The sequence below is a fragment of the Fundulus heteroclitus genome, chromosome 1, assembly GCF_011125445.2.
Source record: "Fundulus heteroclitus isolate FHET01 chromosome 1, MU-UCD_Fhet_4.1, whole genome shotgun sequence".
NCBI lineage: Eukaryota > Metazoa > Chordata > Actinopteri > Cyprinodontiformes > Fundulidae > Fundulus > Fundulus heteroclitus.
This window is the reverse complement of record NC_046361.1, coordinates 85,483-103,582: the sequence shown is the minus strand read 5'-3', so window position 1 is coordinate 103,582 and position 18,100 is coordinate 85,483. Positions and strand designations below refer to the sequence as shown.

Sequence of the window (18,100 nt, the reverse complement as noted above, 5' to 3'; positions counted from 1 at the left end):
TTCTCTTTAATAAAAGAAAACTAACGTTCTGATTTAATTATTCAGTTAAAGAACTGGGATACCTTTAGGCGTTTAAAATGTTCTTAAACATGTTTTCTCTTATTTAGAAACAGGTAACTGTATAAACTGTGAAACAAATGAACATTTTATTTATGGAAGCCATATTTACATTTGTTCAACAACTAACAAAAGTCAAAGTCAAGTCTTGAAGTTAAATTATTTAATTAATGCAGCTGTGGCACTGTTAGTGGTTTTAAATGACCTAACATGTACTTGTATTTTCTTATAAAGTGGTAAATGTATAAATTGTATGAAATATATTCAAACAACTTTCTCGAAGAAAAATATCAACCTTGATCATTTGAAAAATAAATAACCTTTGAATCCTGGTATTTCTGGTTTAGCTGTTAATTAATTTTGTTAACTAGTTTACCCTCTTAGACATGGGCTGCTTTTACATCAGCAGGGGAAATGATACCATTTTATACCAAAACTGAAGCCAACAACATGCTTCCATTCCTTCGTGTGGTTCATGTGGAGATGTTTGTGGGACACAAACTGCCAAAAATACTTTTGTATTGGAGGGAATCTTGGAAACGTGTCAGTTTATACACATTAAAGAAGTCAGTTTACATCAAACCTGACACTGTGCTCGCTTGCAATGAGAAAGTACACATTAAATGCATCATTAGAATAAACTCCCCAAGCCTTAAATCATAGCAGGAAGGTACATTGACTTAAGAAACTAATCTTTATTAGAAACGATTTTCCGGTTCATCAGCATCATGATGGAGGCCACAGGCTGAGAATCACCTCACGGTCAGAAGTCTCCCATACACCAGTGTTTGACACTGTGAGTAGCAGCAACACAGTCATACAGCAATTCAGACGTTGGTACAGAATCATTTAAAACCAAACTTAAAAGTCATTTAAAAAACACAGTGCAATATTCACATCTTTTCCTATATACGGTTATATATATATATATATATATATATATATATATATATATATATATATATATATATATATATATATATATATATATATATATATATATATATATATATACACACACACACACACAATATATTTACACCCAGAGGCCCAAAGTGTCAGCTAGTGTTTCTTTGTTTTCTCATTTTTGTTCTTCTGATATTCAGCAATCTTTCTGTGAAATATCCCTGAAACACAAAAGAGAAGAGTTTTGGTTAGTGTACAGCTGGAAGGCACAGGGTTCTAGATGTTAGAACTAGAAAAAAAATCAGTTTCCTTTGGGTGGAGATGGCAAAAACCCTAACCTTGCCCTGTTGGTATTGTGTAGGCAAAGCAGACATATATATATAAAGTTGTTCCACTCCACATGTTAAGGTTTAATGGATGATGACATATTAAAAAAAATAACAACTGACTTTTATCAACTCCTATATTTACTGAAATCCCACCTCAAATGGCAAACAATTGAATTTACTATTTCCTGAATAAAAAAGTCCCATTGCAGAGATGGTGAGTAAAAGACACTGCTGAATTAAGGGATGGCCTTTTTTACACACCGTTTCTTTAGTTGGGTTCTACAGAATCACAAAATACTAGCTTTTTAAGTGGCAACAAGCAAAGAGACAGTGTGGGCTTGAGAGTTCAGTGTTTGACTGTAGTTCTGTAAAGGTGGACCTGTAGTGATTTAAGGTGCCCCTGGGTGCTTTGCTCTCACCTTGCTGCAGGCCCGACGGCTGCTGTTGTTCCACCTCCTGAATAAACAGGTCAAACATCTGCGTCTGGATGAACTTCTTGACAAAGTGTCGGGTCGTCTTTGACTCGATGGCCTTGTAGAAGCGTCTCTTGTCAAACACAGCAGGGCTTTCTTTTGCATATTTGACGTAGGAGGCGTAATGGCCAACCGTTCTGACAAAGAAGTGGAGGAAGGCCTCAGACACCACCCGGTTCACCTCCTCCACCTTCTTCACGCCCTCCACGTCTGAAAGAAAAGAACAGAGGGGATGCAAAGATCTCTCTAGCTGACACACCTGTTTGACTTGAGTTTACTCACTTGAAACTTTTTTCCTCTGACTCAGCGCATTCAGTATTTCTGCCTGAAGCTTTGGGGGAAGAACTGAATCCTCATCACCAATCTGCACAGGAAGATTTCACAAAATGCTGAAACTGAGTTTGAAAAATAGTTTTTGCCTTTAATTTATATTTTATGGATATTTGAAGGCAAATTATTGCATTCATTACAACACTTACAGTCACTAGGAAAGTTTTCTCCTTATCCTTCGACAAGTCAACCAGCAGTAACTGTTTAGCACAAAGTGAAGGTCACAATAAAGTAACTTATATAAAAATCGTTAAAACAGAGTAGGTTACCCTTGAGAGCAAGCTTCTTTTCAAGTGTTCATGAGTACAAAACCCTAAAAAAATGCTTTTTAGTTTTCTATTAACTGTGTAAAACAAATTGTTCACTTATTCATCTACTTTTATGGTTTTTACTTCCTTTTTTATAAACGAGAAAGGAAAATGTACATTAGTTTGGATAATTTGCTTTAACAATTTTCATTCTCATACTAATGATGAAAACCAAATTTTAATGAAGGTAATAAACGTTTGAGCTGATCCTAATTGTTGCAATATTATCAGACAATAATCCTTTATGCAGTGAGCTACATCCGAAGCATGTTAGGATTGAGCACACCATCAGGGTAAATAATGCTTTAACCTGCATAAGGACTCACATCACTCTGGTCGGTGACCACGTCCAGCAGGCGCTTCTGGACTCCCAGTAGGTAGGGGGTGGGTGCCATCACCACATCAATCAGGATCTCTGGAACGATGGAGATGAAAGTGTGCTGCCAGGTGAAAGGATAAAGGAGGGCTGCAACTGCATGAAGGACCTGAGATAATGTGCTGCAGACAGACGGACATCAGAACTCATATTAATCAACAAATCTGATGGCATTAATTAAAAAATTCAACAATGAATGCATCAACATAAGCAGAAAAGAGTTCAAATCAAACACAGATTTAGCAGAACTTGATTTTCTAGTTTGCGACCATTGTTTTCACACAGTCTTGAAGGGATGAAGGCTGAAGTGCACAATAACATCGGGTTGGGCTTTTCACTGACAAGAACTGCTATCTTCAAAATGTCCCTGCTGGACTTGTTAGATCTAGCTACAACCACCTTTTGGTGCCCCTGAATGGCCAAAATAGAATTGTCAAAATAATTGATATTTAAACTTAATCAACACTAGAAAAAAATTAATTACCAGCATGTTTAAGAGACAATCAGGAGAAATCCTGATTAGTTGCCTGAACTACCTTGACCGACTCCCAGTATACTTGTAGACCACTCCTAATCTTCTTCTCTCTAGTTTTCTACATACTCTAAAGTTCCTTCTGTACAAGGGTTTTCAGTGCTCTTTTTCACATAGAAAGTGACTGAGCTGGAGATCAGACCTGCACAGTCTCCACACTGGACAATGTACGCTCGGCCACTCAACGCTGCCCTTCAAGAAGACTTAGTTAATGTAAAAATAAACAATTGCATTTGCTGTCAATGATTCCACCAAGCTTTTAAAATGTTTTCACAGGGAGGCTTGTAAAAAAGACATTTCTAAGGACTACTATAGTTCTTGTTTATTTTAACTCTAGAAAAAAAGAAATAAAAATCAACATCCGATCTGATGCTTTAAACCGGAGATTATGCAAAGTTGCATCTTTCATGCATCTTTCCCAGATGTTAGAAGTTGTCTACATCAAGTAGTATTTGAACGAGAATAGCTCCAAGAACAATGAGAAGTTAACATTTACTGAAGCATCAGGATCAATTTCTCCTCATAAACAAACACTGAACTATTTTACTGTGTGAACCAATTTTAAACTTTATATGTGTAAATACAGAACGTGGTGTACCCTAATTCCTCTGCAATGAAAATGATCCGTCTCTCCAGAACGGCAGCAGCAAACACCTGCATCACCTCCTCGTCTGTTAGGCAATCAAACAAAGTGCAAAAGTTGACGTGTTCCAGCCAAGAATCCAATGGTCGGGTCAGGTAGATGATCTGCGGGAGAAAACGCCGCAGTCAATGAGAACTCCGCACAGGTTGACTCAGAGCCCTTTTAGACCGGGTCCAATCTAGAAAGATCAATGAAAATCTGAAAAAATACTACAAATATTGCACTGTTTGGTTAAGGGTTGTATATATTGCTTTTGGTCTAGTGTTTTCAACGTAGAAGATGTTGGTGAAACCGAGTTAAACCGCGAATGAAGACCCAGGTGCAGTTCAAGCGTTTTAATTGTCTTCATCAAAATGGGTGAAAACTGTAATAACACAAAATAAACTCAATCTCTATACATAGAGTCATTGCATACAAAATAAAAGTGCATCAAATTGAATAAAGTGACATTTCAGCAAAATAAACACTGATATCTAGACTTTTCAGTATAATCAACAATGTAATGCAACGTACGGCATTCCTGCCTGATAATTCACCGTGGATGGCATCAGATTTCAAGTTTCCATACTGTTCTCCGCACATGGACCTCTTTGTTTACCAGCCAATCCCGGAACCGGAAATACGTAACCGCAAACCAGAAGTAGATTTTACCGATAACATTTTGTAATAAAAACGTACATAAACTATGAATTATACATCTGATCAACTTCTAATCACTTTTGGCAGCATATGAACGTTTTTAATATTATTTATTTAACCCATGAACTTATTTGTTTAACAAAATGCCTTAAAGGCAACACATTTGGATTTTAGACATATGGACCTTTGGTTAGAGCCACAATTGATGCAAGTCTCTACAGAGCCACAGGAGCATGTGCTTGTCTTCCTTTCATTGTGAGGGCTGGTCACAGAAAGGAACACAAATAATGGACAGCATCAGTAAATACTGGAAATGGCTGTGAGCTGTTGAAGCATGGTATGTGAGCTGATGCAGAAAAGGGCTAAGCTTCTGCTGAAGTGGTGGTTGGATAACAGGACAGGTTCAGACAAAGCTCTAAATGAACACAGCCGCTCAGAGGATCTTATTTCATAATCCTACTGTTATCATGTTTGATAAAAACAGTTCTGCAGAATTTCACCATAAAACCATCCCAGCCTTTTTATCTCCTGCCTGGTTTGCTTAATGTTTACCATATTTCTAACTAAATCTTGTCAGGTTTTTTTCAAGCTTTCTGAACTGGTTAAACACAAGTAGGTATTGTGGAGGGAGTTTCCTCAAGCTCTAAATATTTTAGGCCCTTTGAAATACTTGAAATGCTACATGTTGAAATGTATCCTTAGAAAATAATGAGATGGCTGTAGTTAAAACCAGATACTTACATATACTGTATAAAAATACAACTTTGCCTATTTTAGGTCCGCTACCTAAATTATTTATATTAATAAAATGTCGAAATAGGCCGGAGTCATTTTATAGAGGGTATGTTAATATCTAGTTTGAGCTCCATGTGTTTTAGGCACAGCTGGAGCAGCACATAAACAGTCCTGCATTAACTCCAGAAGGAGGAAGAATAGCTTTCCCTGTCGAGAACAGACAGGGATAACAGTGGTGTTAGTGAGTTAAGTGCTGCGATCACAACACTAACGTACACCATGATATTACTAATAAATGTACAGTATTATTTACATCTATCACACATTAAACCTACTATGTTTTCAAGCCTATACAGTGCCTTGTAAAAGTATTCACCCCCTTTGCTTTTTACTTATTATGTTACAGTCTTGTAATTTAAATGTATTTCAATTTAGATTTTCTGTAATGCATCTGCACAAATTATTTAAAGTTGGGAAATGAAATAAAAAATAAAAATTAGACATAAAAAAAAAACAAAAAAAAAAAACTGAAAACGAGCATGTGCTTATGTATCCACCCTGGTTTCTATGAAACCCATAAAAGGTTCTGGTGCAACCAATTACTTTCAGAACTCACATGAAATAAAGTCTGCCTGTTTGTAATCTAAGAGTCACATGATCTGTCAGTATAAACACACCTTTTCTGAAATGCCTAGGAGACTGCAACACCACTTAGTAAATGTGCTAGATTGGCCTAGTCAAAGTTCAGACCTCAATCCAGTTTAGAATCTGTTGTTACATGTGAAGATTGCAGTTTACAAGTGAAAACCATCAATCCAGAAGGAGTTGGAGCAGTTGAGCGTTCAGGAATGGACAAAAATCCCAGAGGCCAGATGAGGCGAGCTCATAGATACTGACCCAAAGGCATTTGATGCTGTAATTGTTGCAAAAGGTGGCTCTTCAAAGCACTGATTTAAGGGAGGAAGAACAGTTACGCACACTGAAGTTTTCTGTCATTTTGTCCAATTTGTTGTTAGCTTCACAATAATCTTCAAAGTAGTATCTTCATGTTCTGTAAATTAAATGGTGCCAACTCTTAAACAATCCATTTGAATTCCAGGTTGTGAGGCAACAAAACATGAAAAATGCCAAGGGTGGTGGACAGTTAGGCTACGTTCACACAGCAGGGAAATGCAACCCGATCTTTTTGACCATATGCGACCCATATCTGTCTCCTTCACAACAGTGTGAACGGGCTAATTCTAATCATGTATCCGCTGTCTGAACGGTCATGTTGCATTTTATGAGTCTTTCACGTCACTCTCCTGTCTCTCACTAAACATCCACACACAGTAGTAACAGTTAGTGCTCCATAAAAGACCACTGTTAATAGCTGTGCTGCTTTCTTCGTACCTTACTTCGTCTTGCTATGACATGGTATTAATATTGTCAAAACTTTATTGAACCCTTCAAGAAACAATTACATTCACCATTACTTCCGCAAACAGAGCTCTGGTGTGTGACGTCTCCTGCTGTTGTCTGCAAGTGCGGGTTGCTTTGTGGTCTCGAACCGTTCAGACAGCAGAATGATGGCGGTCGCATTTAATTATAGTATGAACGGCCACCTAAAAAAATCTGATTTCAGCAAAAAATCTGAATTGAGCATTAAGACCTGCAGTGTGAAATAAGCTATAAATTCAGACAAGATAGAAGTTATTCATCTTTGGAATGAAGTCTTTGAAAAAGAAACTGCTTAGTCAGCCACTTAATCTGGATGGCATTACAGGTATAGTGGACAATCTTTTTTCGGCTTTGAATTCCGGGGGTATCACCTTATCTATTGGTTGTCCCACATGGTAATCATTGTGACGGGCTCACATGACGTAACGCTAATGTGCGTGTTCACTCCTTATTAGTTTCTGCTTCTTGGCTGTGCATGCATGCTTCTAGTGTTTATGTATCTGGTTAGCTTAGCGATTAACTTCAGTGTTATCCGTTCATTGTAGCTCCGCTGCTCTCACCGTATATTTTGAACATGGCTGAGAGTCACAAGAAGCAAACCATGTACAACTTTTTGAGAAGAAGAGGAAGGCCTCAGTGAGAAGAAATAAGATCAGAGTTGATGTGGGAGATTTTTTTCACACAATCCCTCTGAGGAGCTGAAGAGCAGGTAGTATGATCAAGAGCAGATATTCAGAAAGGGGCTTTCTTACCTACATTTCCAGGAAAAAATTGTCCATTCTACCTTTAACTTGGCCTCTGACAACAATATAGAAAACCGTGGTGTTATTTTTGACCGGGCCATGACTTTTAAATCCCATATGAAATGGATTTCTAGGGTTTCCTTTTTTCATTTCAAGAATATTGCTAAAATTAGAAATATACTTTCCAGGAGTGACACTGAAAAACTAGTCTAAGCATTTGTTACTTCAAGGCTGGACTATTGTAATTCTTTACTATCAGTCAGTCCACAAAATGCAGTCCAAAGCCATCAGCTGATCCAAAACGCTGCAGCAAGAGTTTTGATGAAAATTAAAACGAGAGATCATATTTCTCCTATTTTAGCTTCCCTTCCCTAGTAGAGCTCTTCTCTCTCAGACTGCAGCTCTACTGGTGGTACCTAAACTCTCTAAAAGTAGAATGGGAGGCAGATCTTTTAGTTATCAGGCTCATCTTCTGTGGAACCAACTCCCAGTTTTAGTCAGTGAGGCAGACACCGTGTCTACTTTTAAGAGCAGGGTTAAAACTTTCCTTTCTGACAAAGCTTCTAGTTAGCATGGCTTAGGTTACTGAGACATCTCTGTAGTTATGCTGCTCTAGGTGTACCACACCTTACATAACGATATCTTGATTTTTATCCTTTAACAGCAAGATCTAGGGTTTAAGCTTTTTTAATACTTTCAAATCTTAAGCTACAACCTAAATACTACAAACCTTAAAGTCTAGCTTTTGTTATTATTTACACTACTTCTGTGTTCCCTAACCTGGCCAGCCAGATTTATAATGTGTAGCCCTCTACCTTCTGCACATTATCAATCTGGGTCTGCTCCCATTGAAACAGTTTGGGGAAAGGAGGGACATTCAGCAGAACTTTCTGAAATGATTGGGCGATGCAACACCTAGTCACCAGAGTTGGTTTTAGCCAATCACAGTATCAAATGAAAATGTCATAAGGAGGCACAAACATCTTTGCCATCTAAAAATGCACAAAGTGCTTCTTGCTGTTTTTCTTTCAAAGATGAAATGGTGGATTGTGACCAAACAGATGTGATAGCAGCATCTGCGTGTGTATGCTCCTGAGCTGTAATGTTTATGTTGGTTCAGCTGTGGGCTCAGCAGCTCTTGCTTTCGTCACAGCTGTATGTCCCGCCTTAAACCACAATACTGTAACATGATTGGCCAGAACGCTTTTTGCTATTGTATCAAACGATTGAGACAGGAGAGCGATAAGATGGATTGTTGTGTGTTTGCGAACGCACTAATACCACAAGAATTCAGCTTACAGGCAAGGTTAACGTTCCCTTTCCTAACCTCAACATTGAAAGAGTAGAGGAGGGGAGAGTGTACGACCCAGTCCAGTGGGGTAGAATTCAGTCTGGTCAGACGGTTTTCCTTGGCAGTGTCCTATTGCAAGTCAATGACTCAATCTAATCTGCTGAGTTTCTGTACAGCACCCTGATCTGTTCTAAATTGCCGCTATATAAATAAACTGATTTGGTTTTAATAGTTCTGCAAGGAAGTATCCATACCAATGATTTTATCTGTAATGAATCAAGTTAGGACAAAAGAAAAGTGCACTGCAGAGCTGGGGGATTTCAGGGTCAAAGCTGTGATTAGTGTTCTCAGCAGATGGGGTGGTGATTTAGGACTAGCTTTCAGTTTCTGTTCCAGATGAGTTTGAGTTGGTTTCCAAGCTGCCTGATAATGAGGCAGCTCAGCCTCATGTGACCGATGGATGTTGACTTGTTTCCGGATCTCAGCTATAATTTTGACAGAACAATGTTATAACAGGCTGATAAGGGAAGTCATGTTCAGAGCCTGGTGTCTCTAAACCTGATAGTTAGTTAGATAGATAGATTCCTTTAAAATAACTGAGGACAGCCTTATCTTACTGAATAAGCAAAAAGGAAATCAGCTGTTAAACATGAACTACTGGTTTTTTGTAACCAGACTGGAATTATGTGAAATATGTGAGCTGTTCTGATCTGACCATCCTGGCAAGTCATGACAGGAATACAAGATAGAAACAGACTTTTGAGATATTTATCACCAGAGGTGATGAGCTGAGTTCAGAGCAAGTGGGGGAGGGGTGTTTTTTTTTTTTGGGTCTGACCTCGGTGCCCGACTCCGGAATGAAGCTCTTAATCTCCACTGTTTGTCCGGGAGCAGGGAACGAAGCCTCTCTCAACTTCTGCATGAATGGGTAGATCAAGGCCATGGAGATCTGCCGCCGCTTCTCCACCTCATCGAATATCTGCACACAAGATGTTGTTACACCCCATGTTTACATACTTGTGACACTGTTGCTAGGATCCTGTTTGCATTTTCTCCTCTCATACATGTTGCCAGGACTCTACAAAGTGTATACACTAAGATACAAGCAGAAGACTTTTTCATTTCATGTTCCACCTTACCTTAGAGAAGAGGCCAAAGCAAGCCAGTGAACTGATAATACAGTAAGCCTCTGGAGGCCGAGCTCCTTTTCCTCTTGGCTGAAAGTTGGAAACATTCAATGGTATGAATTTAAATCTGTACTGAAAACATTTTCAAACTATTTAAGTCGTTTAATTCTCAGACTGACCAGTAACCTCCTGCAGTATCCATTTCTTCTACTGCCATCAATATCAGTCAAAACAAAAGAGAAGGTCTCACTGCAAGATAAGACAAAACAACTGTAATCTTTGGTCAACTAGAAAAAAAAAAACATGAAGTGAAGGGGAATTCTATTCTGTACCTGTGGTACTCTGTTAAAGGAGCCCAGTTAATGCCCTCTGGGAAACAGAATAGAGAGATTGCCTTTAGGGTCTTCTCCTCCTCCTCCTTCTGAGATTTGGCCATTACATCTCTCTGAAGAAACCCAGATGGTGTCAGAAACATGTTCTATCAGAGATACCATACTCCCTGTCAATTTTTTCACACTTTATACAACAGGTCGTCTTCAGACCAAGCATCTGAATATCAACATTACAATAAAGTGATAAAACGCCTTACTTTTGCTTTACAGGCAGGATTTTATCGTTTAAATTATCATCCACTTCTCTCAGATTTCACTAATTAATAAACCATGTTGTCATTGACACATCCTATTAATTGGGACATCCTGAAGGAAGTTGGCTAGAAGTTCCTCAGCACTTTAATGCCATACCCTTAAAACCTCTTTAAAAAGCACCAACTTTAAACTGCACATAAAATCGATAGAAATCCAATGATGCCATCAAATCCAAGTTTGATGGCATCATGTAATGCTTTATTAGTAGAACATCTGCTAGTTACAAAGTAACTGATTAAGATCAACAAAAACTTAGAATAATTAAAGATATGGACAACTGCTTTAAACACATTAAACTAAATGTATGCCTTAGCTTTAACATGTTTTTGTTATTGTAGCCCAAAAAATTAGGAGTATTTATGCCAACGTAACTGAAATACCTAATAAGGAGGTTAGAGTCTTAGAGTTAGTCATGTTTTTTTTTTTTCTAAATCAGGGTGTGAACTAAAAGCATAGGTATCAATTAACCAGAAGGTTATCAGAAAAATTCTAAGAGGCAGAATTAATGTTTTTTATTATTTAAATTGAACCCAAGTGTTTGAAATCAAGCATTGAAGTACCTCACAACAAAGCGGACACAGAGAAAGAATGAGTTCTTAAAGAAATTACAGAAATTACTATCTTTCAGAGTTCAAGAGCTGTACCTTGTATCAGCAATGAGACATTGTGGTTAACGGTATCAAATACAGAGGGAATGTCTCTATGAAGACCTTTTTGTCCTGATACCAATCTGCATAATGTGATAGCATAGTATATTAAGTACAAGGGATGCAAGTTATCGATTAATGAGTTCATCTATTAAGTACAGATTCATAGTCAAACACAAGCATACTTTTACAATGTATATTTGCACACTTAATATCAATGACAAAAATACATTTAAATAAAATAAATATATTTGAATTAAACAAAATTTTATAATCAAAGCCATATATTTGCTTGATCAGTAAATCCTTAAAATAAACTGAAAGTAAATCTCTGTCATCATGGACAGTTGGTATTACAGAATACATTCATGAGGTTATTAAGGTATAATAACTTTTACCATCAACCTGTTCAACTAACGCTGATTCAACATCTAGTCCCACATTACTTACCACAGGAATGCATTATTGAGAAAACACTTGGGTTTAACTGCACGACTAACCTTAGGAAACTGGTAGGTAATTTGAGGCTCATAGCTGCTGCCATCATTGTTCTTCTTTAAGCTGACCACCACTAGATACTCAAAGAAGTACTGCCCACTGACACGTCGGGGCTGCATGGACACGTCAACAACTGGCAGGTTCTGTCCCGTCTCTGCAGGCTCAGGGTCTTTGACTTCTACACAGAAACACAAATATGAGTTAGTGTGCAGATAGGGAGGCAGGCTAATGTTACCACCTGGTCCCTAAGCTAATGATGGCTAAAATCAGGAGGACAGTATAGAGAAGAGGAGCTTACACTAACTGATTATTAATGGAGGAAGGAGCATAACTATTAACATTTAATATAAAAACCTAGGGCACATAAACATGAGATGAAGAGATAACATTTACTAATGTCAACTGTATGGTTGTCTATGTGTAGCACCTTATCACTAAAGCTAATTCCTTTTGTGTGTAAAATACTACTTGGCAATAAATATTCTGATTCTGAATATTTACATTATAAGAAGCTGGACATATTCATTTCAGTCAGTCTACTCATGAATAAATGTTTATGTTAAACATCTTTTATAGAAAAACTCAGTATGAGGTTTTCGTCTGTACACTGATCTTATATATATCCATGTTGCTTAGCACTTCATTCAGTAAGAAATGTATCTCTACCCTTCACTTGCAGAAAATGTCTTCTAACATGCCAGGGGGAGAGGATAGTGTCTCTGACCTCAAAAATGCCCTTTTGCGGTCTGCCCCTCAACAACCCCTGCATGGCTAATGGGGTTGTGGAAGAGCAGAACAGAACCAAGAAACAACTTATTAGCATCATCTAATATTCAGAGTGAAGCAGGATGCTTTGCAGCGCAGGCAGACTGCCCTAATTGGTAAGGTATGTTAACATGTAAAACAGACCCTAAGCTTGGCCTGCCAAAACAGGAATACACTTTCTTTATTAGGGTAAACTTCAAATTTCCATCTTCAAAGACTACTTAAGATCCCTTAACAACACATGACACACAAATCGAAACAGAAGAAAAAAATTAACTATTTAAAAACAAAGCAGTGTCTATACTGTAAAATGGGCTGCAAAGCTACTAACGGAGATCAGCGTTTCACAGACTAAAAAACCAAGTTCCAGGACAGCTGCTGTTTACAGTAAATGCTAACAGTGCCCCCTCATTTGGTCAACACAAGAGCGCACCTATTATAGACGGGTGAACCAGAAGGCTTGGCTGCACAGAACACCCTCTGATAGATATAAAGAATGTGGTGAGATGGCACAGCTGAACTCAGATATTATGCTCCAGTGTGAATTGCCTTCCAATTCAAAAAGCTCATATTTTGAAACTAAGAGCTGGGAAGGCACAAACAAGGTGAGTTTATCTCTCGTCATAGGTTAACATTGTTTGGGAATGTTTTGTGTCCGGTATGAGCACCTGCTGCTGTAGGACTGCAATATGAATATTGCAGACTCTGATAGCGATGGCGATATATTTGTGATTTATTGTGCAGCTTATCTGACGACATCTCATTTCAGGTTTGTACAGGATGATTACACTGTTCCGCATTCTGTCCAGCGGTCACAATGAAAGTGATGAACCATTTACTCCTCAACGACTACAAGAAAATTATGCACAACTTGACATACTTCTTACACCAGGCAGCAGATGTTTATTCCACTTTCCTGCAATTTATAGCTTATTTCTGTTATATAGGCTTTGAAGTGAGTTTAATTCCTACATATTCATTACTGACATGCTAATTTAACTCCAAAGATTTGAGTAAATAAAACACTTTATTGTGAATTGTATTGAACTGCTTGTTATTTCTGAATGTTATAACAGCATGATTACAGATATTATGTAATTAAAACATACCAAAGTTTAAAAATTACAGCTTCAAAACCACTGAATTCTACATTATAATCCTTTTAAGGATTAAAGGGTTTTGAATGAGAGGCCAAATAATCACCAATTAATTGTTAGTGTGTAACTTTATCATTGTGTGTTGCATTAAACAACGTAACCCTTTTCACAAAGGTCATTAGTCAGATGAGGCTGGCTCCCTGGTTTAAATCAGAGATGTGTCTTTAAAAGCACATTGCTTGGAAATTGGAGAGAAAACTGTGCTCTACACATGTAAAATGATCCTACTTAATCTGGAAAAATAGTTCACTGTTTAATAAAAAAAAAAACCTGCACCAAGCTAGAACAGAGCATTTTTCATAATAGAGGACAAAAATTCAATGTGCCAAACATGCACATGAGTCATAGCTCTGTGAAAACCACCTGTTCCTTCAGCAGTACTAACATTATGGCAATCTTCAAAAATAAAAATGTATTCTATTAACATAAAATTGCTGGTATCCTCCCTAATGTGATTACTAGGTAGTTTTGGAGGTAACTCTAAAACCTGATCTGTGCTTGGCCTGTTTTCATCCAGTTTAACTTTCTGAGTTATCAAAATGATCATCTTATTTGAAACCTTTAACTTGCATGTTAGATCCAATCCCAACCAAATTATTTAAGGAAGTGGAACAAAAAGGTCTGAGCACATTATCCCCATCTTAAACTCCCTTCATCGGTTGCCTGTTCGTTTTAGGTTCCATTTTAAAGTTCCTTTACCCAACCCCTCCCCCAAACCACCATTCTGAGCTGCTGCACTCTAATTCACCTACCCGCTCCCTTAGGTCTGCCAATCAACAGCAACTTACTGTCCCTAAATAAAAACAGAAACTAAGAGGAGATCGTGCCTTCTCTGTAGCAGCTCCAAAACTGTGGAACAATCTGGCACTTGATGTCAGGCAGGCCTCCTCTCTTTCAGAGTTCAACTGTTTGCTGAAGCCTTTTGCACATCCTGAGAGGTTGACTCTATTTCTAATTACTATTATTACTGTTTTCAACTATCATTGTCTATTTTAACTTGTCTGTGTTTTTATTGATCTATTTTAATTTTCCAGTTATTGTCAGTTGTATGTGTACAGCACTTGTAAAGTGCTTTATAAATAAATATGGTATATGGTATGGTGTTAGCTTTTATCACTGCCCCCTAATGGCGTACCGCGCACATGACGTCACCATCTCATGAGCAATGCCCCTTGCCGCTAAGGTAGGACAAACGGTGTGAGAGCGCAAGTAGCAACCAGCCATTACACGTGCAATAGATACAACGATATGACCGACTTTTCAGCTGTTAAACTATCACAAGAGGATGTCCAGGCGCCCAGTTTACTGGTAGAACTGTCGAAGAACATACCAACGTTCAGCTCAAACGATGGCTTGAGTGTCGAGGGCTTAGAAAGACTGGAAAACGCGCCGAGTTGATAGAACGGTAAGTCAATGTTTTTCTCCTGCTTGGCGTTCATGGCGTCATCGGCCGTTTTTTTCTGTTTTTAGTCACCGTCCAGGAATCGGTATAAATTGTCCGGCCCGCCGAACAATTTAGTCCGGTCCGGTGGCCAAATGCATTATCATTATCCAACGGCTGTATCTCCTCGCTGCATCGACCGATCTGCACCAGATTTTTTGTGAGTCATGCGGGAGCGCTGCCGAACGCGTTTGTGGGAATCGCCCAGTGGACAGGCGGGGAAAATGCGTGACAGCATCTGCAGTGGCGGGCAGCCGGCGGTGCGCGAACCCCGCCGGCCGGCCGGCACCGCAGTGGTGGCCAATAGGCCGGAGCGGCGCTTGGCTGCGAGGGCTGATCGATGCCGCTTGCGGCTTTGACATCCTTTATATGCGGCCTATCAGCGTACTTCGAGTCGCTGTTGCACGTTCTATAACAACAATGTTTAAAAACCATGGTTAGGAGACGTGTTAGACTTAGAAAAAGCAGTGGTTTTACCGAGTAAAACCAAGGGTAACGTACAGCGAAAGAGTGGAGTACAATGCATATTTGCCCTACCTGTACCACTTGATATGACGTCACGTTCTAAAAATAGCTCGCTCGCGGAACGCCATTAGATATGATTAGTCTATCCATAGTAAATGGATATGTACCACAGGCTTCAAAAGGTACACCAGCAGTAAAAAGGTGGACTCACTTTCTCATTCATGGGTTTGTCTTTATTTTTATTACTTCCTCTGGGAACTCCTTCAAGACAGTTGGAAAACCATTTCAGTTGACTAACCTCATGAAGGCACTAAAGGAGCGACTACTGAGCCTGGTTCTGCTGGAGGTTTTTTCTTGTTGTAGGGGAGTTTTCCTTTCTACTGTCACTATATGCATGCCCAGCATAAGGGATTGCTGCAAAGTCAATGCATTCGCCTGGGTTTTCTTTGATAGAAAACTTCAGTGGTTGAAAACTAGGATCAAATTGAAATGTATGTAGCTCCTGGAATTTGTCTGTATGACCGAGTTGACTCGACTTTATGTTGTATTGTCTTGAGTGGAAATAAATGTGAATTGGTGCTATAAAAAGAAATTAAGTTGAAAATTCTTCTGAAAACTAAAGTAAATGTTTACAGCAGGCCATATACAGTTGGAGCAGCATATGTGTAAGGCAGCCGACCATAGGCTCAATCCAACTCTGACTACGGTATTTGGTTAGCTAATATCAGCTTGTTGTCGTCAATTCACAGGTGTGAGTTTATGGGTTTCTTTATGTTTCTGTTTCTTTCCTGTTTATGGGTTAGGATCTCTAGACTTCTAGTTCATGCCTCTTTATTATTGAAACTTCCTTTTTTTCCCCTTTTTTTTTTGCCACTACCACGTTCTGTGCTTGGGCCCTTCTTCAACCACAACATGACAGTTATGTTGACAGTGTTGCTCAATAAAGAGCAGGGACCTCAATTACAAAACATTGCACAGAATCTATGCTGAAAGTGTGTGCACACCAAAAAAACGAAAATGCCACACCGAGAAAAATAAATAATAATCCTGATTTATAAAACCATGCACACGCACACCAGCAAGCAATTTTGCTTTATAAGTCACAGCTGCACTGAACGTTTGTGTACCTGTCCAGATTCAACCATAGTGGTCAGTGCAAAGCACCTCGTGAATGGCAATTTGTATTTAAATGAGCCAGGTGATCATTGTTATATCATGGTTACCAGTGGTAACCACAGAGAAAAGAACTAACACACTATGAAGAAAAAATAATAATCTGAGAATGGCCTTTGTTAAAGGGGAAGTCCGGTCAACAAGGAAAAATCAGGGGACCATTAGCTATAACTAAAACTAATACGTTTGTGGTTATTTAATGAACTTATCTTTAATCAATAAGAAAATAAAAACATAAATTGTCATCTGGATCACTATGTATGGGGGTGGCCATTACTGCCTATATTTGGGCAGTAAGGGCCATCTGACATCACATCCTGTGACGTGAAAAGCGGAGCGACGACAGCATTTTTCCCCGCTTTCCTTGCAAAGTCAATAGGAGGCGTTCTACACAGCTGCGATCATCAACAATTTTTTTCGGATTTCCAGAGGACTTCACCACTGACATTCGCAAGAGCTATTGTTACAGCAACAATGCTCACGTGCATGGCCATTGGATGTTCCAACACAACTGGTAAAAAAAGAAAAACATTGCTTATTTCAACTTTCCGATTCATGAGCCACCGGGCTCGTTGCTGGATTGCCAACTTGAAGAGAGCGGATTTGCCATCTAACTTCTGGCCAGAGAGAAAACAAGTCATATGCAGCAACCATTTCGAAGAAAAATGTTTTGAACATGACATGAGAGCGAGGATTTTCGGTAAGTTATTTTTTGATTTAGAATTTTTAATTTAGAATTTGCGGGGATGGTTACCGACCAGAGAGGAGGGATACCACATCACATGTGGTATCCCTCCGCCCCAACATGTGCTGGAACGCTTTTATATTTTAATATTTATACAATAATGACCACCTGCCCTATTTACTAGGGGGCAAATATAACTCAAGTCACTTCAGCGCGATCTCTCCTCCGCTGCGGCGCTGGTAAAGCCGTGCTGCGGCGGAGCGACCGCCGCAGCACACACACACACACACGCACGCATATATATATCTTGGGGGGCCCGACTGAGTTTGCACTGGAAATAAGTCTGGTTTCTGTCAAGAAACTCTTCTAAAAAAATCCATATCGCTATCAGATGATAGCTCCACAGAACTCCCATCAATGTCACCAAGTACTTCATCACTCTCTGCTTCGTACAGAGCACCAGTCGTCACCATGTTGGAAAATAGTGCGTCGTGACAGAGCGTTTGGACTTGCTCAACAGCGGGTCCGCTGAGTGACGTCACAAAATGGGAGGTGACAGTACTATTCTTGAACGAGATGGGTTCCTCCACATAAACATGATTAAATGAAAATTATTCTTAATTAAAAAAAACGTATAATTTATTGCACAGTATGTAGTAGTTTTATATTTAAAATACTTTCAGCAGTTTGATT

The 18,100-nt window shown here is 38.9% G+C and overlaps 1 protein-coding gene across 6 annotated transcripts in view; it reads right to left on the bottom strand.

The window, feature by feature from the left end:
* Positions 1-578: 578 nt before the first annotated feature.
* LOC105920932 (DENN domain-containing protein 2D) overlaps positions 579-18,100 on the bottom strand; it is a 37,161-nt gene continuing 19,639 nt past the window's right edge. For all 6 annotated transcript variants that reach the window (XM_036139628.1, XM_036139679.1, XM_036139545.1 and 3 more), the window contains 11 exons: positions 11,724-11,899; positions 10,262-10,374; positions 10,109-10,178; positions 9,942-10,019; positions 9,641-9,781; positions 3,910-4,058; positions 2,730-2,901; positions 2,245-2,295; positions 2,048-2,129; positions 1,712-1,975; positions 579-1,184 (listed from right to left, as the gene is read on the bottom strand). In XM_036139628.1, coding sequence (XP_035995521.1) covers positions 1,120-1,184; positions 1,712-1,975; positions 2,048-2,129; positions 2,245-2,295; positions 2,730-2,901; positions 3,910-4,058; positions 9,641-9,781; positions 9,942-10,019; positions 10,109-10,178; positions 10,262-10,374; positions 11,724-11,899 — 1,361 coding nt within the window. In that variant the 3' untranslated portion in view covers positions 579-1,119. The remainder of the gene's footprint in view (positions 1,185-1,711; positions 1,976-2,047; positions 2,130-2,244; positions 2,296-2,729; positions 2,902-3,909; positions 4,059-9,640; positions 9,782-9,941; positions 10,020-10,108; positions 10,179-10,261; positions 10,375-11,723; positions 11,900-18,100) is intronic.